This window comes from Talaromyces rugulosus, chromosome III, assembly GCF_013368755.1.
Source record: "Talaromyces rugulosus chromosome III, complete sequence".
Lineage (NCBI taxonomy): Eukaryota > Fungi > Ascomycota > Eurotiomycetes > Eurotiales > Trichocomaceae > Talaromyces > Talaromyces rugulosus.
Genome location: NC_049563.1, coordinates 1,417,082 through 1,441,963, shown reverse-complemented (window position 1 = coordinate 1,441,963; position 24,882 = coordinate 1,417,082). Strand labels below are relative to the sequence as shown.

Sequence of the window (24,882 nt, the reverse complement as noted above, 5' to 3'; positions counted from 1 at the left end):
AAGATATTCGTTCCTCTTATATATCAAGTCTTTATAGTTATTTATTACCGATTACTGATTATATCTTAAAGAGCTATCAAGGCAATACCATGGCTTCTGCGTGTTTTCTGAACAATGACTAAAGATTTTGACCTTTTGAAGAAGACTAGAATCATAGCAAATCCTTTCTGCTATTGAAGCTATTAAGGTATACTGACAGTAAAATAGATTCTGTACGGTATTGTAATAGCGTCAGAAATCCTGTTAAATACGGTCGGTTAACTCCGACGCCCACCTATAATCAAATTCGCATCTTGCAATTATAGGTGGTGAGCAACTATTGCAACGATAGAGCATGTTTCCATGTTCCACATGTGGCAAAGCATATAAAAGCAAAAGCTGCTACCTAACTTGGCATGAGTTAACTAACCGTAACCTTCCAGCGCAAAGCGTTCATAGTTTTTGCAACAGCAGGCGAACTATCTATGTATATTGAGATGACTATCTATCTAAGTCCGAAGTATGCCTCCACAATCCATATACCTTGCAAATATTTAAAAAAAAATACAGTTCATAATCTGTCGTTATATCCCATATATTGCACCATCCACAACAATCATATAACAGAAAAGAAATAAAAACGGAAAAACAGAAAACAGAATATGAACATCACAGTAGTAATCCTCCCCCCTGTGATAATAGAAATTTTGCTGATTAAAACTCCATGCGACCGTGGTATCTACCCTCCATATTCGATCATTGATTAAAAATGTTGAAATGTAAAAAAGAAAAAAATATACGACATCGAAAAGAACGAGGACATGTCATGTCACTCAGAAGAGCAGACTGAAGACGACGGCCAGAGAAGCACCAAGGTACCACAACGCAGCAGGGCTTTGACGGGAATCAGAAGCGGCACTGGCTCTGGTACTGGTCGGGCTAGGAGTATGATCCGGTACCGCGGTAGAGGATGTACTCAAATGCGGAACCGTGGGCGAAGGGCTGGTAGTATTGTACGTTTTCAGAATAATGTCACTGGCTTGCTCGGCGATTGCATAAGTCGAAGACATCAAATGCGTAGCCAAGGCGAACGGGGCCACACTAGCATCGGCCACGCGGACATTGGCCAGACCATACACGCGCAGATTGGCGTCAACAACGCCACCCTGGTCCTGCGGCAGCATGGCGCAAGACGACGAGGGGTGGAATTCGGTGCTGGCTGACTGACGCAGCCAGTCGAGCCAGTCGTCATCGGTTTTCACGTCGGAACCGGGCGTTGTCTCTTTGATGAGGGTGCTCTTTAATGGGGAACTTTCACCGATCCGACGAACGAGTTTGATTCCTTTGAGTAGAATATCGAGATCTATTTCTAGACGTTAGAATGGAAATTTTTTTGGGGGTTGGAGAAACATACCAGCCGGGTGAGCGAGATAGTTCGGGTCAATGACCGGGTAGTCGAGCGGGTTCGAGGAGTTGATATAGATACGGCCGTGGCTGTACGGGTGTTGAAGCGCAGCAGTGATGCCAACGTCGCCATTGGCATCGCTGTTCATATACAAGATCTCAATCTGGCCGACAGTGCTGTTCAGAATAGTGTTTGCAGTAATGTTGCAAATCGCCTCATAGCCAGCAACCACACCAGCATCATAGGTCGTGTTTGGAGAATACGAGGTGATGTTGGACAGGATGCTTTGCTGAAGAGAATCGACTTCATCGCCAAACAAGGCAGATGCGTTGACGTAGGCAATAGCCGAGTCAATGTATGAAAGATAGAGGGTGTCGTTCTAGGAGATGGGTTAGATTGCTAATTTGGGTTTTCATCAAACCAAGGAACAGGACAAACCTTGTCAGCACCGTCATCGTAGTAGATGGAACCCGAAGTTTCAACGTTTGTAGTCCATTTCATAGTTGCGCTCTGTTAGACGATATTAGCCATATGACTTGGTTGACACGCGATAGACAAGTAGCTTACAAAATGATCTTGAACGTGTTGGCCGACGCCAGGAAGTTCAGAAACAAGGTCAACCCCGGCATCTAACAGGACATCCTTAGGCCCAACGCCACTGTAGAGCAGAATCGCGGGACTGCCGACAGCGCCGGCTGTAAGGATGACTTCCTTGTTGATCTGAACAGTCTGGTTGGTCTTGCCGCCGTCGCAAGTGTACTCGACAGCGCTTGCTGTCAAGTTTCCTTTGCTCGAGGGATTTTTGAAAACCAGGCGAGTAACATAGGCATCAGTCAAGACATCGTAGTTTCCACTGTCTGGCAGGGGATCCAGGTAGCCGGTTCGAGAGTATGAGCGCGTCCAGTTGGTGGGGTTGATGGTGGATGTTGAGAGTTCGGCGCCATAGTTGGCGCCGCCGTACATCTCACTGGAGCTGGCAATGCCCACGGTTCCCAGAGACATTATCCATTGGCCCACTTGAGAAAAGGTACTGGAAAATTCGACGGTTAGTCTCATGATAGCAGTGACTCGGGAAATCGGGCTGAAACATACTAGCCCGGGTACGAGGCATGGATAGGGCCATCGGTACCATGGGTGGAGGCGTCCCAAGTAATGTTTGCCTCGGCGGCGATTGAATCACTCGGCGGGGTGAAGGTCTCACTTTTCTTCAGCGCGGAATAGAAGGAATCCCACCCCCAGTAATCGGCGCCGTCCATGTCGCCCAGCATGTCCATCCAAGCATTGATCTCATCTTTGCCCGGGCGGGTCAAGTACAGCCCGTTGATGGCGGAACTGCCTGTCATGTCCGAGTCAGCATGTGTCTGAATATCAGCGATTTCAACAGCAAAAACAAACCTCCGAGTGTCTTCCCACGCGGCCAGAAAATCTCACGATCTCCTGCATTGGGCTGCGGGACAGTGCTGAAAGCCCAATTGAGCGGTGTCGTCCAGAGGGAGTCGTAGTAGCTGTATGCGGGAGTATCTGATCACGCGATTAGATGCAAAGCAACAACAGACAGACCGGGGGGGCAGGGCAATGCGCACCTATTCGCTCGCGATACTCGTCGCCATTGGTGCCGGCCTCCAGAACAAGCACGGTATAGTTGGTATTCTCCGACAGACGACGGCCGAGCACGAGGCCGGCTTGACCACCGCCCACGACGACAAAATCGTAGGAATCGCTGGTGATCTGCGAGCGCGGAGCCAAAGCGTGCGCCACAGGAGCCGCCAGAGCAACAACAGCTGCTGCTCGGATGGCAGAGCGCATGATGGAGATGCAATTCGATATGAGGGAGGGCAGATGGTGGTGGTGGGGGTGGAGGACGATATTGACATGAAGTGAAGATGAAAAAAACAGCGAGATAAGGTCCAATTAATGCCAGCAAGGGCGGTGGGCAGCGCGCCCGCGAGCGTATAACGGAGCAGGCGATCGCCAGCAAGAATCTGACCTGGCTAGTGCCTGATGCGGCTAGCCCAAAGCTTGTCCGGTGGGGCGACGAGGCACAGACGCGCGGTGATTGGCTTATCTGGGCCTCAATCGCCCCGCTCAGGCCCTAAGATGTGCGTCGAATTTCCTATTTGGGACACGCTCGTGGCCGAGACCGTCTCGATCGGGACGTGCGATTTCTATTCGTACTGAGTATTGTCGCCGCGTGCGTGTGCGATCATATATGAATTTAAGCATGTTTTCATGTTTGCATATTTCATATCCCATATTTCATACCGAGTGCTCGCGTCTTGTTTGTTTTCGACGCCACTATGCGAAACCACGCCATTGACACATAGCGTCAGGCTCCCCATGCCATTACCGCATCCTCCAGCTCACAGGCCGAGTCGAGCCCTATGTCATAAGTTTCACGTCGCACGGCTGGCCGTCAGCAACGTTTCACCGCAGCCAATTTCTTGTTTCTGGGGCAGGATTAAGCAATCATCGGTATAGCAACGCGTGCTACTGTTTCAATAGTCCGCATTGCCCGCCAATCAGCTGTGGCGCTTGTCCGTGCATGAGGCGCATGCAGTAGGTTTGGCTGCTGCGGCCAGCCACTCACCCGCATCCCTGGGCCTGGGAGACCCGCCCAGATCGTCCAATGGAATTATGCACAACAGACCCACCTTTAAGCACACTTCTTGTTTTCATCGCTATTAGTACTATCACTATCACTATCACCTTGTGTTTCTCGACGCAAACAATAGTCAGCTTCGTTTTGGAATGTTATTGCTTACCCCGAGCCTATCCTATCAACTACGTGCAAGAATGCTGTGCGTGCGTTTCATATGCAATCACTGTATGACTTGCCTTGCAATACAAAAAATAACAATATGGCTTCGTAAACAACATGCCGAAAACAGAAATTCAACAACATCTCTCCCTAGTCCTCCGAACACATCCAATCAACTCGGTGTCAATATTAATGTTTCGTTATTATTATTAAACCCATCCAGACGGTCTTTCAATAGATTCCGTTGGCCTAATTGCTAGTGCCGCCCGCTGCCTCTAGCGAAATGTTAAAACTCGCCGTTCCCTTTGGCCCCTTGACCGGAATACCACCACCGAACTTGAGCAGATGCTGCTCTTTGTCTTGCTTTTGGTACGGCGCACAATCGTTCAGAATCTCATTCATCGTGTTGTGGCACACATCCTTCGTGATATTGAATTCTCCACTAACAAGGGAAATGTTCAGATATATCGTCACACCCGGCAAGTCGTACTCGTTCTCATAATTTCTAATGTTCGATCCAACCACGGGAAGGTTGTATCTCGCGGGCCCGAACATGCTACTTTCCTCCAGCTTGCAGAAATCCGTCACGTTGTTTTGTGCGTACTCTACAGGAACCCCGACCGATGCACCACCTGTGGGAGCACACCACAGCCCGGGCGCTGATGGTGTCGGTTTTGGGTGACTGGTCGTAGTCGTAGTCGTGGTCGTGGTCGGCGTTGGCATTGGCGTTCTCTTTGGCGTTTTCGTCGTTGGAGAGGAGATCGGCGTAGTGAACTTCGCTGATGGCGTCGGTGTTATCCCAGTCACTGGCGGTACCATATTTGCTTCGAGCGCCGACAAGACCGACTGGGCGGCATCAAAGAAGTTGTAGTCCCCATACACGTCTTGGAAGTCGTAGCGGGGAGTTATAACGGCCTCGGCAGTGCTGGACGGAGTCACACTAGTTTGAGGAGTAGGCGAGGCCACGCTACTATTATGGGGACTGACAGGCATGGAGCTGGGGCTTGTAGGGGGTGAGTTAGTAGGTTTTGTCCTGGTCGGTTTGGTAGTGACAGGTTCCGTATTTGTAGGCTGTTTAGTGACAGGTCCTGTACTGGCAGGTTTAGAGCTAGGGCTTGCTGGTGGAGAGTCCAAAGGTTTTGTACTGGTAGCCTTACCAATGGGACTTGTCGGCGGTAAGCCTGTAGGTTTAGTAGTGACAGGCTCTGTAGTAGCCAGTTTTGTACTGGGGCTTGCAGGCGGCGAGTCTATTGGTTTCGTACTAGTATGTTTGGGACCGGGGCTTGCCGGTGGTAAGTCTGTAGGCTTTGTACTGGTAGGCTCTGTAGTGACAGGTTTGGAGCTAGGGCTTGTAGACGGCGAGCTTGTAGGAGTCGTGCCGGTAGGTTCTTTATTGGCAGGCTTTGTAGTTGGCGGTTTTGTACTAGGACTTGCAGTTGGCGAGTCTACAGGTCCCGTGGTGGCGGGCTTTGTATGGGGAGGTTGCGTATTTGCAGGTTCTGTAGTAGTAGCTTTGGAGGTTGGACTTTCTGGCGGTGGGGGGTCTGTGGGTTTTATACTGTCCGGCTTAGTAGTGGTAAGTGTTGTAGTGCCAGGTGACGTATTGACAGGTTGTGTATTGGCATGCTCTGTATTAGCAGGCTGCGTGTTGGCTGGCTGTGTATTGGCAGGTTGCGTATTGGCAGGTTGTGTAGTAGCAGCTTTGGAGGTTGGACTTTCTGGCGGTTGGGGGGCTGTGGGTTTTATACTGCCCGGTTTAGTACTGGTAAGTGTTGTTCCAGGTTGTGTATTGGCAGGCTCTGTATTGGTAGTCTCCGTAGTGGCCGTAGTGGCCGGCTTCGTACTGGGGCTTGCCGGTGGTTCTGTAGGCTTTGTGCTCGTAGGCTCTGTAGTGTCCGGTTTTGTAGTGGCTGGCTTTGTACTGGGACTTGCTGGTGGTAAGTCTATAGGCTTTGTACTAGTAGGCTCTGTAGTATCCGGTTTTGTAGTGGCTAGCTTTGTACTGGGACTTGCTGGTGGTACATCTGTAGGCTTTGTGCTAGTAGGCTCTGTAGTGTCCGGTTTTGTAGTGACTGGCTTCGTACTGGGGCTAGCAGGTGGTAACGGTCCAGTGGTATTAGATGGCGTACTTCCTTCATCCCTGGGTACTGCTGAAATTGCCAGTGCTCTTCTGTGCACATTTGCCCGACGCTGCTTCGAGATTGGTATCACTTGCAGTGACCCATCTGGGTTTATCCGTTGTGGTTTACCACTACCAGTAGGGCTGATTAACGAAGCCCCTAGCAGTAAATCAGCTCCGAGTTTCGACTGGATGATACCAAGTGTTCTTAGCAAAATGTCACTCACCTAACCCAAAGTATGCGTAGTTATCCGCGTTTTCTAAAGCATGAGCCTCGCCCATCTTCTCACGGTTTGGGCCATACGGAGAAAAACGGAGACAATTAGCCCATCCTACCGTACTTAGTTAGTCCCTTTTTGGCATTCGTTTGGGATAATGCGATGAGAACTTACCGTAGCTAGCTGATCTTTCAGGATCGTCCTCGTCGAGGCCGTCTACCCCAGTCTCGTGCACATGAACATCCCCGATTTCTCCCTGTCCGATTGCATGTATCATATCGTGGAACAGAGTGTGGCTGATACCAGCTGCCGCAACATCTATGGGTTCAGCACCCTTCAGAATATTTGACACTACCGCTTTAGGCTTGGCTAGCAATGCCTGAAGGGAAATATCTTTCTTCAAGCACAATTAGCTAGGGAGTTCTACCCTTATATACGTAGTTCCGAGCACTTACCCAGAATTTCAACGGATATTTGTTTGCGTTGTTGACATACTCAGAGCACAGTTGGATCTGAGCATACCTTGTTTTGCCTTCGTGGTGTGTAAATGTCTAGTGGGGAGAGTACATTAGATAAATCCTATATATCAGAAAACCTGATGTCTTACCATTGGCGCCCTTGTTTGTCCCGTTTTACAACTCTTGTACAAGGGCCCCATCGCGACATCTTGCTGCAAGTCCCGATCACATGCAACACCGGCGTGTTCTTTCCCGGAACAGCTTTTCCCTTCTTCAAATCGAGCCCAGTCACAGTATACGATCAAGCCGTCGTCTTGAGGTACTTCTTCTGCCAGCGGGGAAGAAAGCCCGTCACCTGTTTTATCAAACCTTCTGACGGCCTGAAAAGCAGATCGAACTCTTTGAAATTTGCTGTAGGATGCATCGATTTTGCCATCTTTCATGGCAACGCGGAATAAGTATTGGAACAGATCGTGTTGTGCTATATGGATTGAATCGTTCACGTTATTTTGGCTTCCAATGGCGTTGAGTGCGTCGAGGGCAGCTTCGTTGTATATGAATGCTTGTCTCATGCCATTTTCAATAGTCGCTTGGTAGTCTAGCTTCTTGTCAGTTATCTGGTAAAAATGCTCAATAGGGCTCGTTAGCAAGGTCTTACTCGTTCTATTCCCATCGCTTCTACAAGAGGAATCCAAGGTCCAGGCCTCTGTGCAGCGCAAGACAGAGACGATCAGGACCAACGTAATAGAGTAAAAATAATGCATTTTGTTTACCTCTTTATACCCTAGGGGTCCCTTTGACTAGTACCATGGTGGTTTGGTAGATGTCAGGTTCATATATTCGTTCTGAGGCATATTGGCATATTGGTTTGTGTTCCAGCCCACTGAACACAAAGGAACGGTTTTAACCTTCCCTGTTCGGCTCGGAAACATTAATATGCTCCTCGATAATTCTAACTAACCTCATCCGTGACAGTTGAGTGACTAGGCCAGTCGAGACTGGCCTTCGATGTACGTCACTTTTACAGTTTGTGATTTTAATTGAACATAAGACCTCGCTGAATATTCCCAAGTTCGTTGGATACACAATTGTTTTTGGAGGCCGAATTCTTACGGATATACTTGGTAGCTGTTCGTTGCTGGCATCACTGGTCAATCGACTTTTCTATTTGATGTCTCCAAAAGATAGTTATTATAAAATTATGCTGGAGATGATAGGGTCACTATATTTTTCTGTTTGCGTCCCAATTTTTGAAACGTGTGGTCTTTAATTGGTTTGTTACTTAGGAACAAAGACACCATATACAAATAACGTTTCATCGGTACAGTCTGCCGCAATATCGACATCCTAACAAAGAAACATCTCGAAACGTCGCATGTTTCATGTTTCTTTGAAACAGACATCCCATACGAGTGGGAAATATTGTTTGCGCTTGATTATTCGTCTATGAAATTGAGTCACCATTATATATTCCGATTACAGCCTCTGAACTTTTTTTCAAGCCGGATTTTAAACTCAATGTGTCTTTAAACTTCATCAATTGATATAGTTGATCCATACCTCATCTAGTAGTCTGCCATACATATAAATTCTCTATTTGACATCTGGAGGCTATCCTTTATAGATGCTTGTCAAAAAATGCTCCGGCCACCTCGTAACCCCGCTCAAACGCTTCCTTTACCTTTGCATCCTCGAGATCACCACTAAGAAAATCATAAGCCATGGCCAATTAGAAGTTTGACATCTGACGGGGAAAGCTTACCGTGCGCTCATGAATCCATGGATCTGACCCTCAAACCTCTCTGTCAGCGTATCCTTAGTCAAGTTTGCTGCATACTGGCTAGCCACTTCTACATCTTCGTCGCCAGACAATAACAACGCCATAGGCACAGACACTTTCTTTGCCTCTTCTGGATCAATCCTTGCCGGCGAAGTCTGTACAGCTACCACAAAGCTATCCTTATCATCCTGGCAAGCAAGCGAAGCCAGTTTACCACCCCAGCAAAATCCGAAAATTCCCAGTTTCTCAACAGTGGGAAAGGTCTTGTTGAGTGATTTTGATAGTTCCAGAACGCGGGGTACCACCAGTCCCGGGGAAGCTTTATTCTGGATGAAACCGCCCAGTTTTTCCTGTTGCTCCGGTGTTACCGGGGGGACCCATGCCTTTTGAGCTACAAATCCATCGAACCAGTCAGGTACAATGACCAGAGCTGGGCTGGATGCAGAGAGACGGTCGGCAAGAATGTCGGCGCCGCGGAGTGTTTGTGGGGAAAAGCCAAAAATATCGAAGACGTAGAGCACTGCACGAGTTGCAGTTTTGCTGCCGCTGATATCTGAATTTTATCCGATTAGCTGGCAGTGCATATGCAGGTCTTGGTTACAGAATGTACATGTCTTTCTACCATCAATCTCAATCCACTCTCCTTTCTCTTGGTAGGCTGCTACTGTCCCAGGGACAGGTGTCTCACAGCAGGACTTTGAATGTTCAGACATTTTGAAGATGATAAATTATGACGGTATTTGAAGTTTTGAAGTTGTAAGAGTGTAGTTTGATTTGAACAATAAATCGATTGCGATCACTTCACTATTTATAATTGAAGGGAAATCGGACTTATATCTATCTCCACTATGTCCGTTTAAAAAATAAAAAAATAGCAGAAATTCGTTGTTTAACTAATAGGATGTGTCTTGAGTTAATGTTGTTTTGCTTACACGATGAGACTAGACCCACACCGCAAAAGCTTCCCGATTAGGCAAGATCTGGAAAACCAACACAGTAGTACAACAATTGATGTTGAAATCAAGCGATTTCATGCATATGCTAGTTTTTTTTTTCAACGGCATAGCTGTCTCTAGCGACACGTGCATATCTATCTCTAGCCAACTAGATAATGACCTTCTCAGCACGAAATAGATAACAGAACGAGATCCACCTGGAGCGTACAGAATTATATTTTGAGAAAGAATAAATATCAATTGATGTTTACGTATAGTATTTAAAAAAGTAAATCAGCATTAAATAATCAATGGATGCCGCTCCTATTTTATTCATATAAATCAACTGACTTTCAAGAGTCATTCCTCATCCAATTATTTCCACCACGTTTTCAGGATATTACCGCAGCGGATCTTTTTTTTTTTTTCGCCAGCGGTCATAAAATAAACCCACTCAGGGTCCTATTAATTCAATATCTCTTATCATGCTCAGTATAGAGATATAAACTGCCACTTTATGTTTGCTATCTTCTTCATAAGGCCCACCCCGCAATAATCTCCTAATCTGGGTAAGCGTGCTGCTTCGGCGATAGGCGATAGGATTTGGCCCACGCAATCTTCATCGCAACCCCTCTGTTTCATCCCACTATTCGGTGACTTGCATGGTGATGAGCACTTGATCCTCCATCCAGCGGACGAATCTAATCACACCTTTATCACACTCGGTCCTTCTTTATAACCCCGCTCGGAACAAAAATGGTCAGATGCGGTCCTCGGAGCAGGGCTTGTGCGAACTGTCGACGCCAGAAGAAAAAGGTACATTATGTCCTTATTTTCCTATTGTATGTCGGCCGCGTATATGCTTAATTCTCGGCCTTGTTTTAGTGCGATGAGAACTATCCTCAATGCGGACAATGCCTAGCTACAAAAAAGACATGCTCTGGTCCATTGACTGGCCGGTTTTTCGTGAATTTGGATGCTGACACAGTACGGAAAAATGCTGCCAATCGACCCAGAGAAATCAAACACAAAGTTAGTCCGCAAAAGGTGGTGGCCTCAAAACAGAAAAGCCAGTTAGATATAACTCCGACAAAATTTCCCCAGTCAAAGGAGGAATATCTATCGTTAGTAAGCCCCTATTTTAGTGCCTGCCATGTAACATAATTAAAAGGACATGCCAGACTCTCAATAAACAACGAACTACACAGCGTCCCTGCATATGACATTCAACTCGTTTCCAACCTAGTCTACTACTACTCTCAATCTGCACGAGACATTCGTGGAAAGAAATCATGGTTACTCCAACTTCCAGCCATGGCACAGTCCGCAACGCTATCTCGCATGCGTGCGCCATTACTAGCGCCTGCTTTATTACTCCTCGCAACCCAGTCTCAGCAGCAGAGTGTGTTCAAAGAGGCCCTCAGATGGTATGATAGAGGGTTGGGCTATGTGCAAAAGACCTTGAAATCAGCCGGTAGTATACCGGACAATGAGATGCATTTGCTCGTACCCGCGGCATTGTTGATGTCTTTTTTCGAAGCTATAAATCCCACTCTGGATAGCGGATTTGAGCAACATATTCTCGGGGCAATTATACTGCTTGAAGCAAAAGGGCCAGAAACATTTGCGACCCCGGAGTTTCATGATTTGTTTCTTGCTGTTAGAGGTCACGCAGTATGCCTACCTTTTCCCTTTGGGGGTTTTTTACTTCAATTTATATTCACACTGCTAACTATGTTAGGTTACTGTTTCACTCATGACGGGAAAATCCACTTGTCTCGCCGAAGAGAAATGGCTAACAGTCCCATTCATGTACACCACCAAATCCCCCTTGGATAGAATCAATGACTGCCTGCTGGTGATGATGAATAACGTTTCATGGATGGAAGATAGACCTGCAGGTTTGATAGACCCAACTAAGTCAACGCTTGATGACCAATGTATTATAAGGTTATCCTGTTTGATGGTCGAGCTAGATGAGATATGGAGCCAAATATCACACTGGGAAATCCCTCGATCAGGGGACAACTCAGAAACAGGCCAGTTTTCTTCTGGGTGCGTTTATACATACACCAACGCGCATCGGGCAAACAGTGTCGCAATTCACAGTCTTGCTAGATTGACTCTTCTACTGCTTCTTGATCGCCAAACTTCTCCCATGGGCAAAGGAGACTACAGAGAAATGATCATGCAGGCATCGGCTTCCATTATATCTGCTGCAACATACCTATCTACATTTGATATCGGATGTGCATATCTAAGAATAATAACTCCGCTGCAAATTGTTGCTCAACGCAGTCCTAGCAACTCGCAGAGAGACTGTGCCGTGCACATCCTGCAGCAATGGTGGGCAGAAAAACCTCTAAAGGGGCTGACGTGGAAGGCACTACAGACAATATCTCTGAGTAACAAGAAATCGACGTTGTTAGTGGGGGATTAAACTGGAAATTTTCTAAGGTTTCATTCTATTTTACACCTTTCTTTCTCTTTCGAGGCCCAAGTTGCTATCTTGGACGACTATATGCTCCTCGTCTTTCCTACTACTTGAAACCCATCCGCTCAGGGACTGCCCTACTCTCTCTATCACGGCTTTTCCATCGTCCGTCACCTTTTGCACATATTCGCCTACTGGTGGTCTGCCTTTGTAAAGCCAGCGAGCGACGAGCACAAACACAGCCACCCAGAGAAAATGAGAAAGGAAGCTTAGGGTAATGGAAATGGCCGAGCTAATAACGAAAAATATTCCCATAATGAGAATTGTGAGCGGAGCTAGGACCGCGAGAAGAATGAGTCTGATGTGGTAGGTCACACTAGGCGAGAGAGATAACGGAGGTGGAGGAACGCTGGCTGCTGCGATTCTCTTCGCTGGACTATTCTCATCACTATTCAAGGTCAATGAAATGAGAGGAATATTGTCATGTGCCAATGATCGACTTGTCTATACGGATTGAACGTTAGTTGATGATGGGAAAAAAGAGCAAAAGAAATCTACCCAAACACCCACATCAGGCCAAACTTCAACTTTCTGTCCATTTTCTCTCCACACTACGCGCAATCTCACTGAGGCGTAGTCACGATGCACAAAATGAAACATCAGCACCGCGTCCGCCGTGTCGAACCAGGGTAGATTGACACCGTCGTCGTCGCCAGCGGGAGCCGAAACTACGAGCGGGCTATCCAGAAGAAAGAAATCATCGTCGTCTTTATTTGCTGGATTCCATTCTTCCGGCTTTCTGAGGGAGACTTCTCCCATATCGGAAATAATGAGCTTGTTGGAGTCGGCATCGATTTGAAAAGATAACGCGAGACTAATTCGTTGCTCGTTATTCCCCGGAAAGTCCGCAGCGTGGTTTTCGTTGAAATAGTCATCCGTCCTAATCGCAAGAATTAAAAAAGGTTTTTTTTTAACAAACAAAGTAACAGCCAATTTTTCTCACCCGTAAACTCGTGTCAATTTTCCGCCAGACTGCAATACCTTGGTGGCGTAGTTGGTGCCATTATCAGCTCGTGAAAAGGAGGGTAGGCCTGCATATAAGGCGGCCAATACTTTGTATCAATCGAAGTTAGCTTCCAAATTCAATATATTTTATTGGCGTTCAAAGAAAATTTACCCAGCCAGTTCAGAGCACCATAGAGAATTAACCGTAATACGGTACGAGGGCGGATCATTATGCCTGCTGGGAAAAAATCCCAGTACCGACGACAACTTCAAATTTAAGGAATCAACACGAATTTTCTCTGGGCGATGGCTGAGGACACAACTATAAGGGAAAGAAAAAGCCACTCGGGGTGGCGAAGATAAGAAACACTAGGCTCTAATCTAGACTATTCGATGAGGCTATTCTTAGTGCGCCGGAATCGCCGGCCTTGCCGAGGCAGTAGCCCAACGAGTTTATCCAGAAAAATATCGTCCAGATATTCTGCAGAATTATGCCATATGTATTTTTCAGTAGATATTCAATACCGGTTTTGGGGGAACGGGGATGCCTTTCAGCAACATTGAACTTATAATTTACATAGGGAACCAATGAAAACTGCATGTGATTTTTTGAATTGATAGACCCAGAAAATAAATAAATCAAATACATGTAGATGTGTCAACTGGTATGTGTTGATTTATTTACTCCAAGGAGTTGACCCTTGCAAATATATATATCAATATTATCTTTAGATATATTTAAACCTTTCTTCTATCTATCAATGATGTAAGTGCTTCGAATGTTCTCAGGTGTTAAATTGGTGCATGTTGGCCTGCAGGCCACTCTGCAAGCTTTCTGGATACATTGTTAATCTCTCTATATGGTTTTACTAACCAGTTTGCAGGCTTCTCGGGTGTTCAATCAGAGTGTGTACATATGTAGGCCTGCAGGTCTCGCTGCAGTTATTTAATTTGTAATTAGAATACTAAAAATATAAGCGATTTCTATATAAATTGCAATTCAATTTGCAACGTATCAAGAAATATAGATGTATCGATTTCTTGCAATGTATCGGATTTTTGTAACTTGTAAGTGGGTTTCAACTTGCAAGCGCTGTGCAACCGTTTCACACTTTGCAACGTCATCATATGGCCGATACATCGCAGAAAGTCACCATGCTTAAGAAATTGGATATGTATTGACTTTTGCAATGGTAAGGTATGTGTAGATTTCTTGCAGAGTTGTAAAACCGTGCAACGTTGCGGCAACGTTGCAGATTCCCCCCCAAACCGGTATTGTTGATATTATTCTGGTATGAAGTATACATTATAATATAAAACAATATGCTGGAAACTGGAATGTTGAACTACAAACAGATCCAGTATACAAGTGATGTGTATTAAATTAACATTATAAAACTGCCGTGACTTTGGCACGAATACCCTTGGAATCCAGCCTGGGCACTGGTACGAAAAAGTCACGCTCAGGCTTGATATCGCTGACATCGGTCTCAAAGAGCTCCATTTCGAACCGGGGGATAATCTTGGCCAACGTGAGGTATAATTCTGCGTAAGCGAGGCTACCCATTGATGTTAGAAAACTTGATCTTTCTCCCAAAAGAACATTAAAAACTTACTTGATGCCTATACATGCCCGACTTCCCTTGGAGAAACAGACCAAGTACCGGTCAAGGCGGAAGCCCTTTTCTTGGGCTTCAATCCATCGCTCGGGAACGAACTCTTCGGGGTTAGGGAATATCGTTGGGTCCTGTTGTACAAAGTAGCTGGATTCGCTGACGGGTGTCTGTCATCTCTTTGTCAGCTACGAGATCTGGTATCTTAATAGTAACGGGAGAGAAAAACATACGCCTGCAGGGATTGCCCAACCCTGGTAGTGAATAGTCTCATGGGCGATACGAGGCGATCGACTCATCACACCAACATTCAAACGCAGGCCTTCGTTGATAACAGCAGTCTGAGAGAGAAGATTGTTAGATCGTAGAAGATTATAGTTAACAAAAATTTGAAATTTACCAGATATGGAAGTTTCTCGAGGAATTGCAGCATGGGTGACTCGATAGACGCAGATGCCAGCTCTGCACGAAGCTTTTGCAACAAATTCTTATCTCGGAGCAAGTAAAACATGATGATCGTAAGGGTGTTTGCTGTGGTCTCGCTGCCAGCTCCGACGACCGACTGGCCCTCTTCAAGCAAACGAGCAGCCGATTTCTCTTCCGGCGGTAAATCGCTGTCGAGCACTGTGTGGAAGATGGTGCCACTGGCTTTGTTTCCTTGCGCATGCTCTTTCATCATGACTTCAATTTTGAGCTTGACTAGCCCCGCCCATTCCATGAGCGCGGCGCCATTGGGGTTAATGACCTGGAGGACAGAATAAGGAATGCTTTGCAACACTGGCAGCAGCCAGGGGAAATTGCGCAGCAAAATGCCATTCTCCAATGCCGAGATCATCGCCTCTCGCCAGCGCGCCCTGAAATCATCGTCGCCGAGGTAGTTGTAACTCTCGCCATATGCATAGTGGCAGATGATATCCATGGTCAGCGCCATAAATGCAGCATCCAACCGCAGTACCGGTTTGTCTTCCGCCTGCGCAGCTTCGGTGAATCGGGTCGCAAGCCGTTCAACTTTCTCTAAAATCAGAGGCTCTATGCGACTAATGACCATCTTCGAGAAAAAGGGATTGAGCGCGCTGCGGCGCAGACGGTGATGGTTGTGCGCAACCGTCGCAAACGAGGCATTTGGGGTGCCAGACAGGATCACAAAATCTTTATACTTGTCTCGTTTTTTGGCGGCCGGCGCATACAGCTCATCGTAGAAATCCGAGTCTTTGATGTGTAATTCATTTGGGTTTATCCGGATAATCGGGCCTGCGATGCGGGTTTATCAGCGTGGAGTCGGCAAACCGACAAGGGCCGGGATGTGAAAATGCAAAGAATGTGATAGATCATATGCAGGACATAGATTATTGTTACGCACCGTATTTTTCATGCATCTTCTCCAGCTCCCACACAAACATGCCTCGACGAATCAGATCATGGTAGGTCTCATACCAGCCCGTCACCGCGGCAATCTTTGGCCCTGGGAACCTAGCAAGGGGGTGGAAGTATAGCCTGTAGACGGCGCCCGCAATTAGATAGAGGACCCATGATGCTAGGGCGAGGCAGAGCCCGTGTTCCCACGAGTACGCGAGTTGCATCTTGAACATGTGTGAATGTATGACCATCAGAAGGGGAAGATTTGTAGAAAAATTGGAGGCGTCCCGGGAGTCTGGGAGACTAATTAAGGCCACGAGCACATTATTACGGTCATCATTATTACTATTACTGGCAGAGGCATTAACAGAGTTTCGCTCTCGCACCCACCCATTATTAGGGCCAGCCTGCAGCTGATACTACTGGTATTGTCCATCGCGAAGACCCGAGGGAAGGTCTAGCAACCAGGCTAGGGGGCCACGATGGCATCAGTAGTTTTTCAGTACTGTTCGGATTCGGTTTAGGATCAGCGGATCCTGACTCTTCAAGTGTGAAGAACTTCAAAATTCAAATTGAAGACTGAGCTAGTCAAAGACGTTACCCACGAGGCTAAGCCTGTCAAAGCGCTGAAGAAAAGTATCATGGTGCATTCGCAGGGCGGCCCGGGCTCCGACGGGCCGCAGAAGACGCTGTTTGGGCCTAAAGCTGCACTAAAAGGTGCGAGAGAACTTAGCGAACACGAAAAATTGGATCGCTTGCAGGCCTAGTGATGAGGGGGGAGCTCCAGGAGGGCTTTGCTGGCCCAATCATACTGGCTACTAACTGGTGGCGTGGAGAAACGCGTACAATCTTGAATCGACTGAGTTTAGCGTCCCAGTGCATCCCGCGCAGCCAGTTGCTTGCGCTAACTTAACAGAGGTTTCACGTTCTGTTTCTTTGCTGTTCCCACTGTTGAAGAACTTAAGCGTGGCGTGCCGTTCTGTGGGCTGTCAAAAAAGTTGTCCTTATCACCTACAACGTTTAATATACCCGCAACTATAACCCCCTCATGGCGCAACACATATATACAGACTTGCCTCTTGAGGCAGATGTGAGTAGAATGATGCTTTGGTGACGAGAAATAGAGCTGATTCTTTCCTCCTAGAGTTCGGATGCCGACTCGGCATTTGGTGGCAGCAAGTAGGGTTCCGAGGAGATGAAGCATCGCGATATTAATAACACACGGTCTGACCACATTTGTCGCTGCCGCATAGCATAGACTCGCTTAGTTACAAGACGTCTATTACATCTAGTATCTGGAATTATAAGTAAGTCACTATCGGAAGTCGCCTTGGCCCTTGGGTTTGAATTGACAAAAAGAATGCGATGCTAAAGAATGCCCAATTAGATATGAGGTAAAAAGAATTTAAAAAAAAAAAAATCAGTCGGAATTCACTCCCCCGCTAATATTCTTTGCCATTAGAATGGGCGCCGATATCACTCGTATAGAGAAGGAGAATACCTGATCGTACGTACAATCGTCGCTTGACAGTGGACATTTGAAAAGACGGAAAAAAGACTAACACGTGTTACTAGCCCAACGATGACCAAGAGCAAGACCGCATGGACCTCCTGCATCATGTCTATCGACTATTGCTAAAGGGAGAATTGAATTGTGCGCCTATTACGAAGGATCCGCGACGAGTACTGGATTTGGGCACCGGAACAGGTCCGTTCATTATTTCCGCTAGCTACGAATTCTGTGCTAACCAAACTGTAGGGATTTGGGCGATCGATTTTGCAGAGTACGCTTCTTGCTGCAGTTGCTATTAAAATTAGGCTGACCGTATCATTAAGTCAATTTCCAGAAAGCGAAGTAATAGGTAAGCAAGCCATTGTGATTATCTGGAAACTGGTTGTTGGACCTCAGCAGTGCTAACTCGGTGTGTGTATAAAGGAAACGACCTCAGTCCCATTCAACCCCAATGGTTCGTATCTCAGTCGCGTCAGATATACTAACAAAAAAAAGAACATGTTTTTGACTTTATATTGATATAGGACGCCACCAAACGTCACGTTTGAAATCGACGACTTCGAAGCGGAATGGCCGTTCAGCCGACCATTCGACTACATCCATGGCCGAGAGCTGGCAGGCTCCGTCAAGGACTTTGACGCTCTCTTCGCGCAGGCCTATAAAAACCTTGCTCCCGGCGGCTACTTTGAAATGCAATCTTTCCGTATCGAGATCTTCTCCGACGACGGCACGCTTGAAAAAGCACCTTACACAACTCAATGGACGGGTTTACTGAAAGAAGCCAGTGAAAAATTTGGAAAGCTCATGACCAACATGGACGAATGGCCCGATAAGATGACCGCTGCCGGGTTTGACGATGTCACGCTACGCATAATCAAGGTGCCAATGAACCCGTGGCCCAAGGATGCCAAACAGAAGGAAATTGGTCGGTATATGCAGGTCGAGCAGGAATCAGCTGCGCCGGGTTACACAAACGCATTGCTGAGTCGGGTATTGGGCTGGTCCAAAGAGGAGATTGACGTTCTGTTGGCACGCGTTGTGTCAGAGCTAAGGGACAGGAGTATCCACCAATACTCCAAGTTATATGTAATATACGGGAGGAAACCCAGTACTTGATTTTGTGGTCATTGGTTTGTCTATAATCTATCATTTGGGGGTTCATGATTTTGCAGTTTCACAATATCAAGAGGAGTTTCAATTAAACACGGCTAGAGTGTTCGGTTTAAATACAAAAAAAATGTTATAATATCCGCGGTAACTAACTACGTAGTCGAGACGGGGAAATCATGCAGTCGACACCCTCATTTGATAGAAAAGACTGCAAGAATCCGACATAGGAAAGCATCTTAATGATATCCCTTGTTTCTGCGTCTACAACAACAAATGCAAAGCTGCTATAGCTACATGTGTATGCTGTATGGCATGCTAATAATGCAAACGCAGTCATGCGGAAGCGAGAAACTTAGTTTTTATGGAGAAACGAGCCACGACCTGAAACAGGAAAAGTATAGCTAACGGTGCTGACCTCGTGCATGGGACCCCCGCACTTATTGGGGCATAATAATACGAACAACCACGGTTCGGGTCTAGATTGACTTTTGATCTAACAACTTTCTTTGTTCATCTCAACGTGGGGTCTTGTTGGCTCCTCTGATTGGAGCATACTGTTTCTTTGTCTTAATAGCTGACTCGCCGGTAAGATTCGTATGTAAACTGCATAAGTTATTGCTATGTAAAATCTATCAATCTATCCAATCCATGGACATGTCTATAAACCAACCGAGAACAACCTCGGAGGTTGGAACATTTATGGCATGCAGGACGCTAACTCTTGGCCAATGTCATGCATGCGCGCCACAATGTCTTTCATGCTATCCCTGCTTAGTTCCGGATGAATCGAGCACATGCGCAAGACCACCCTACCATGAACTCTTGTTGTCAACGCACCCGCCACATTCTCAGCCAGTAGCTGCTGTGATATTTTCGTATTCAATTCATCCAATTGAGCATCTGTTTTACCTTCCGGTACGTGTCGAAAGGTAACGATGGCCAGGCTGGCCGGGCTGGTGATCTGCCATTGAGGCAATTTCCGCACCTGTTGTTCCGCGTACTCGGCAAGGTCTATCCCATGGTCGAGCATTGAACTAATCTTGTCGAGGCCGAGAACACGAAGGGTGAACCAGAACTTTGTTGCTCGCGCAGGTCGTGTCAGTTCTATTCCGAAATTCCAGTAGTTTGGTATGTAGTCCATGTCCGTGGCGTCCTGGACATACTCGGCACTTGTGTGGAAACTCTTGCTGAGTAAGGATTTGTCTCGGACAAGCACAAAACTGCACGTATAAGTCTGGAATAGCCATTTATGGGCATCCCATGAAATACTGTCTACTTTGCCAAGACCATTGAACAACTTGCGGCGAGTCTTGGACAGGATTGCCGAAGCCCCATAAGCACCGTCGACATGGACCCAGAGGTCCTCGCGCCGAGCAATTTCTGTAATTGCGTCTATGGGGTCAATTGCTCCAGTGTTTGTTGTTCCACTGGTGGCAATAATCATAAAGGGGTACAAGCCGCTATCGCGATCAGTCTTAATTGCATCTTCCAGCGCTTGAATGTCTAGCTGGAACTTATCATTACTGGGCACTTTGCGCACTTGGTCGGCACGGAAACCGAGAACGCGCAAGCCTTTGGCAACAGAGGAATGAGTCTGATCGGAGACGTACGCAACACCAACCTGCATCTTATCCAGAGGCAGTTTGTTGTCGCGGGCTAGGATCATGGCCGTCAGGTTCGCCATCGACCCTCCGGATACAGAGATACCGCCGGCGGTCTCTGCAGGCAAGCCTGCCGCTGTCGCCATCCAATGGATTAGACTCTTCTCAATTGCACTCGCGCCAGAGCTCTGCATGCGTGATCCAGCGTGGACATTGAATACTGAAGACACCACATCCCCAAGCCAGGCGACAGGCAATATCGGGGACGGTATGAATCCAAAGAAACGCGGGTGACCGTTACGGATTCGGTAGTCGTTGACTTCAATGGCTTCCTTTAATACATCCTCGATTTCATGAGGGGTATCATCGGGAAGCGCATATTTCTCGGTCAGAATACTGGCAGTCTCCGTATCGGCCACTTTGCATATTGGCTGATTCTCGGGGTCGCTGGCTTCGCGGAGGTAATGATCTGTTATTTGCTTGATGGCATCCGCAATGGGATTTGGCTCTTGGTTCTGAATACCATTCATTGTGTATGTATGCTGTTCACAACTTTCTTGCTAGAAGAAGACATCAATGGTTTTGTGTTGTCGGATCATGGAATTCGGAGATGTTTTATATGCCACCGCCGCAGTCATGTGCGAAAGAAAACAGAAGAAAAAAAATACCAGTACAGGCGGTTACCATCGGCCAACCTCAATATTAATAATCGAGTGGATTGTCCTAGGTTTACAACATTTGGAATAGTATCTCAATGTTCTGATGATAAGCTGCGCTTTGGATGTAGAAAAAAAAGCGGGTTTACCGGATTAGGCAAGAGTCGCGCCGGCCCTGGTGGGGAGGGCTCCGATACCGCCTTGACACTGTGAGTCATTATATATGTATGTTCGACCATAGGAGACTGGATTGCAAAACAACTATATATATTCCTTTTCGCTGAAGTCTGAAGAATGATTCTGGACATTTTGACGCTAGAATTTGAAGAGTCTATCTGCGTCATGATACAAGGATATTTGAGATTTTATGTCATTTGCATCTATCTAGAAGCCTTTATTGGGATACAACCAATGCTTCAAATATTCCTTCACTCAAAGGGCATTGCATCAATTGATATACACATGTATGTGAGACCTTTTTGCACTCATTTTTATAGGCTTCCCTTCCGGGTCTTGCAGCTCCAGTACAGTATACAATCAGCTAGTCATTTAGTCCCATGTATTCAAGTTCAACTACCCTAACCCTAAAGATGCATCTAATATACCTCCCCTGTCATGTTCAACGCGAGAAGCCGGGTGGAATCTACATTGCTTCCCTCGGCAGCCATAAATAGCAAGCTGAGCACCATCTCTCATAAATACCAGTCGCACCCCCCTGTTCTTCCCTGGGTGGAATCTGGGGAAGCCCGGGGGATCCTCCGAGGTCCGCCTGCCAAGGTGGAGAGAGAGAGGGGGGAAAAGGACAAGGTTGGGGTAAACCTCCCGCTTTTTACCCCGTCGCCCATCCCTCTTTCTTATTTCTGACTGAACAGACTGGACAATTCAAACTTGCTCTTCAACAACGCCATGGCCTCGCAGCCCATTCCGCAAACACAGATAGATACTTCCCCCAACCAAGCAGCCAGCACAGCAAACCCGCGGTGGCCAACGATGGTCGACGGCAAAAGGAAAACAAAGAAGCGAGTGCGCAACTTCACGCCGGCTGATCGCGCCGCCCATCGAGTGTTTGAAAAGTCGCGACGAGAGGCTTTTAACGACCAGCTCATGGTGAGCACCCACCTCCATGAACGTTTGTCTCTGGTTTATATTGTTTATATTGACTTGTGAGATAAAAGGAACTCGCACGGCTGATCCCCGCTATATCTTCGGCTGCGCGACTCTCCAAACACACCATAGTGAATGAGAGCATTGCCTATCATCGCGCACAAGACAAACAATGTCTAGCCGGAATACGCGGGATTCAAGCATTGCTAGCTGAGCGCGACGAGCTTCTCGAAGAAGTGAATTCGCTTCGCGTGCTCTTGCAACCGGGCGCCATCACCACCACTTCCGCCGGTCGAGTTGCGCGGCCGCTGGCAGACGAGGTTGTAGAATTCGTGAGACGGGAAGCAGAAATCAATAGAATAAATAGCGAGGCAATGATACGACAATCAAGGCAGGATTCGTGTTCGACCACGAGTCCGGACCAGAATAACTACAGCCCTGATGGCGACACGACAAGAAACAGAGCAATGGAAATACATCAACAGCACCACCAACAAAGCCATTTAGATATGTTGGCTGGTGGGCCCGATCTACTAGGTGACGTACCAGAGGACTTTGACTTTTGGGAGGACATTGATCCTACACAGGCAATTCCGTCGGGGCTACAGACGAGTGCATTTGACTTAGATACGGCTATAAATAATGAGCCAATTCCCATGCCACAACGCCTAGGCGAGAACAGTATGTTTCATGGCACGTCTAGTGCCTTTCCCTACCCCAACCACCTTGGCCAAGAAGGTCTAATTGCCCAAATGGGCCCTCTCGAGCTTTCAGCATTTCCTGGAACATCGGGCAGGCCCGAGTCTACGCAAAATCCAAATTCGAACAGGACTGAAATGACGCAAATGATGTCTCTTTATTGATATTCTATCGCCTATGCAAGGGTCTTGAGAGCTGCTTCGATCTTGGCCCGGCTCTTGTTCTGGCCACCAATGAACAGCTCAAGGGCATCTTTCAGCCGGGATACAGTAGCAGGATCGGCTGCGATAGCCTTGGCCAACTCGGCCCCATTGTTAGCTAGGTAGTCAATATCGGTGCTGGCCAATTTTCCGTCCCAGTTTGCAGGGGCGAGAGGGTCTGTGGCGGCAATCTTCTTCAGTCGCTCCGGGGTAGGGACGGTGTTTTGATTGTTTGGGTGGACTGGTTTTGGAACGCCTTCGCCTGGCTGCTTGCTACCGTCGTATGGCAACTTGGCTAGTTCGGTGAGGACCTGAGGCGAAATGGTGGAGGAGTCACATCCCATTTCTCCAGCGGCCATGGCCTCTTTCACATTGATGAAACTAGGAGCTATTAGCATCAGAGCTATAGGTGTTTTGTTCGTGCAGCGTACCTTGCGTTCTTGATCAACGGCTGCGGCTTTCCCGTCTCTTTGTACAAGCGCCTGTATGTCTCTAGCATTTGGATGATACGTGGGGACATGGTATGCTGGGTAGCGGGGTCTTCGACATTCGGCCAAAGATCGAGTTCGTCATGAGCGCGAGTCTCTGTTATATTGTTTAGCAGGCGTTTTTCTCGGTCTTCTCCGGTTGCTCACCATTGTAGTACGGGCTGATGTAGAGGCATCCAGCCTGGCTACAAGCAATGGCCTGTGACAGACTGAATAGAGCTGTCCCCAAGGTGGCGATTCCTTCTTCTTTGAGAATGGGGCAAACACTCAGGGCTGGGCCAGTACTCGGGATTTTGATACAGAAGCGGTCCTTGGATATTCCGACTTTTGCAAACTCGCGGGCATAGAGCCGGGCATGTTCGAGAACTTTCTGGCCATCGTATGCGTTTGAGGGGAGGACTTGGAGCAGGACGCGGCCCTTGATGTTGCCAATGTTTTCTTTGCACATGAGACACGCCTTGAAAACCAAATTAGCCAGCCCGCCCAGAATTTCAGGGTCATGCAATTTTTGGGAGGAAGCTCACCACACGAGTATAAATGGCTAGCCATCCTTCATCCTTGTACTCCTTGACGGCATTGAGGAAGAGCTCCTGGTTGTCGGGGTGGTTCATCTGGTCGTCGACCCAGAGCTGGTTGCTGGTCATGTCGTGAGGCACAATCGGCAGACTTTTGGTGAAAGTCGGGTCCATCCAGTCGACGTCCACGTTCACTTTGGGCATGTGTCAGTACAAGTTTACCATTAAGTCAAAGACTGGCGGTATCATACACTGCTCCTCGAGCTTGTCGAGCCATGTTGTAACACCTGCGCTGCCCATGTTTGTGTGTTTTTTTCTGAAAGTCCTGTACGTAGATGAATAGTGTTTTAGTTTTTTCTAGGTCAGATTCAATAGGCAGCCACGGGTTATTTGTACCTCGCCTCTCTCGGTATGGGTATCAGACGGGACACCCTCTCACAGCGGATCTTCTAGTCAGGTGTAGGTGCTCCCCACGGCATTTGTGGGACCACGACGAGATACTGCTGAGGTGGCATTTTGAGATTGTCAGTTGACTGTCGACCTGTGCAGGAAGCACAGTAGCCTGCACAGGGAGCTCCGCCACAGCTGTACAGGGCACACTGAGGCCCAGTCCCGTGATTGGACGGCCGCGGCGACACACACAGGGCAGGAGCGGGCGGGCACACACAGGGCACGGGGGGCAGGCGCGACCCAGCTCCCAACTTGCCAAACACAGGCAGGAGCGACCCTGGCCGGCGCCTTCCCCCACCCGCCCGCAGCAATGCCCGCCCATTGGTTACCGGCTTTTGGCAGCTTCGGAGCGTTGCCCGATCGTGTCTTTTGGTAGCTGTGATTGGCTACTGCGACCATCGGGCTGGCCCAGAGTGGGTCCGATGCGAAATCTCGGGGGTTGGCGCTAGTCTAGTTTTACCCCGGGATATGTAATTATACACAGTT

At 47.5% G+C, this 24,882-nt stretch overlaps 9 protein-coding genes across 9 annotated transcripts; 3 read left to right on the top strand and 6 right to left on the bottom strand.

Moving 5' to 3' along the window:
• Positions 1 to 812: 812 nt before the first annotated feature.
• TRUGW13939_05355 (uncharacterized protein) lies at positions 813 to 3,190 on the bottom strand (the record flags this gene model as incomplete). The annotated part of the gene is made up of 7 exons (XM_035488519.1): positions 813 to 1,342; positions 1,394 to 1,763; positions 1,823 to 1,894; positions 1,952 to 2,414; positions 2,477 to 2,720; positions 2,780 to 2,905; positions 2,968 to 3,190. 7 exons carry the CDS (start codon positions 3,188 to 3,190, stop codon positions 813 to 815), a joined length of 2,028 nt encoding a protein of 675 aa, XP_035344412.1.
• Positions 3,191 to 4,391: 1,201 nt separating this feature from the next.
• TRUGW13939_05354 (uncharacterized protein) lies at positions 4,392 to 7,701 on the bottom strand (the record flags this gene model as incomplete). Its single annotated transcript, XM_035488518.1, has 6 exons — positions 4,392 to 6,421; positions 6,489 to 6,593; positions 6,654 to 6,876; positions 6,935 to 7,030; positions 7,087 to 7,535; positions 7,596 to 7,701. 6 exons carry the CDS (start codon positions 7,699 to 7,701, stop codon positions 4,392 to 4,394), a joined length of 3,009 nt encoding a protein of 1,002 aa, XP_035344411.1.
• Positions 7,702 to 8,555: 854 nt separating this feature from the next.
• On the bottom strand, positions 8,556 to 9,430 carry TRUGW13939_05353 (uncharacterized protein; the record flags this gene model as incomplete). The annotated part of the gene is made up of 3 exons (XM_035488517.1): positions 8,556 to 8,640; positions 8,700 to 9,270; positions 9,328 to 9,430. 3 exons carry the CDS (start codon positions 9,428 to 9,430, stop codon positions 8,556 to 8,558), a joined length of 759 nt encoding a protein of 252 aa, XP_035344410.1.
• Positions 9,431 to 10,966: 1,536 nt separating this feature from the next.
• TRUGW13939_05352 (uncharacterized protein) lies at positions 10,967 to 12,092 on the top strand (the record flags this gene model as incomplete). Its single annotated transcript, XM_035488516.1, has 2 exons — positions 10,967 to 11,326; positions 11,394 to 12,092. The coding sequence occupies 2 exons, from the start codon at positions 10,967 to 10,969 to the stop codon at positions 12,090 to 12,092; spliced, it is 1,059 nt and encodes a 352-aa protein (XP_035344409.1).
• A 30-nt stretch (positions 12,093 to 12,122) lies between these two features.
• On the bottom strand, positions 12,123 to 16,293 carry TRUGW13939_05351 (uncharacterized protein; the record flags this gene model as incomplete). Its single annotated transcript, XM_035488515.1, has 10 exons — positions 12,123 to 12,590; positions 12,657 to 13,026; positions 13,090 to 13,198; positions 13,264 to 13,358; positions 14,397 to 14,437; positions 14,491 to 14,650; positions 14,708 to 14,874; positions 14,938 to 15,045; positions 15,105 to 15,955; positions 16,065 to 16,293. The coding sequence occupies 10 exons, from the start codon at positions 16,291 to 16,293 to the stop codon at positions 12,123 to 12,125; spliced, it is 2,598 nt and encodes an 865-aa protein (XP_035344408.1).
• An 815-nt stretch (positions 16,294 to 17,108) lies between these two features.
• TRUGW13939_05350 (uncharacterized protein) lies at positions 17,109 to 18,689 on the top strand (the record flags this gene model as incomplete). Its single annotated transcript, XM_035488514.1, has 10 exons — positions 17,109 to 17,150; positions 17,205 to 17,239; positions 17,314 to 17,367; positions 17,448 to 17,454; positions 17,523 to 17,567; positions 17,636 to 17,768; positions 17,820 to 17,844; positions 17,897 to 17,922; positions 17,997 to 18,027; positions 18,098 to 18,689. The coding sequence occupies 10 exons, from the start codon at positions 17,109 to 17,111 to the stop codon at positions 18,687 to 18,689; spliced, it is 990 nt and encodes a 329-aa protein (XP_035344407.1).
• A 691-nt stretch (positions 18,690 to 19,380) lies between these two features.
• On the bottom strand, positions 19,381 to 20,814 carry TRUGW13939_05349 (uncharacterized protein; the record flags this gene model as incomplete). The annotated part of the gene is made up of 1 exon (XM_035488513.1): positions 19,381 to 20,814. The coding sequence occupies one exon, from the start codon at positions 20,812 to 20,814 to the stop codon at positions 19,381 to 19,383; it is 1,434 nt and encodes a 477-aa protein (XP_035344406.1).
• Positions 20,815 to 21,846: 1,032 nt separating this feature from the next.
• TRUGW13939_05348 (uncharacterized protein) lies at positions 21,847 to 22,907 on the top strand (the record flags this gene model as incomplete). The annotated part of the gene is made up of 2 exons (XM_035488512.1): positions 21,847 to 22,047; positions 22,116 to 22,907. 2 exons carry the CDS (start codon positions 21,847 to 21,849, stop codon positions 22,905 to 22,907), a joined length of 993 nt encoding a protein of 330 aa, XP_035344405.1.
• Positions 22,908 to 22,918: 11 nt separating this feature from the next.
• Positions 22,919 to 24,246, bottom strand: TRUGW13939_05347 (uncharacterized protein; the record flags this gene model as incomplete). Its single annotated transcript, XM_035488511.1, has 5 exons — positions 22,919 to 23,324; positions 23,375 to 23,528; positions 23,579 to 23,888; positions 23,956 to 24,140; positions 24,198 to 24,246. 5 exons carry the CDS (start codon positions 24,244 to 24,246, stop codon positions 22,919 to 22,921), a joined length of 1,104 nt encoding a protein of 367 aa, XP_035344404.1.
• Positions 24,247 to 24,882: the final 636 nt, after the last annotated feature.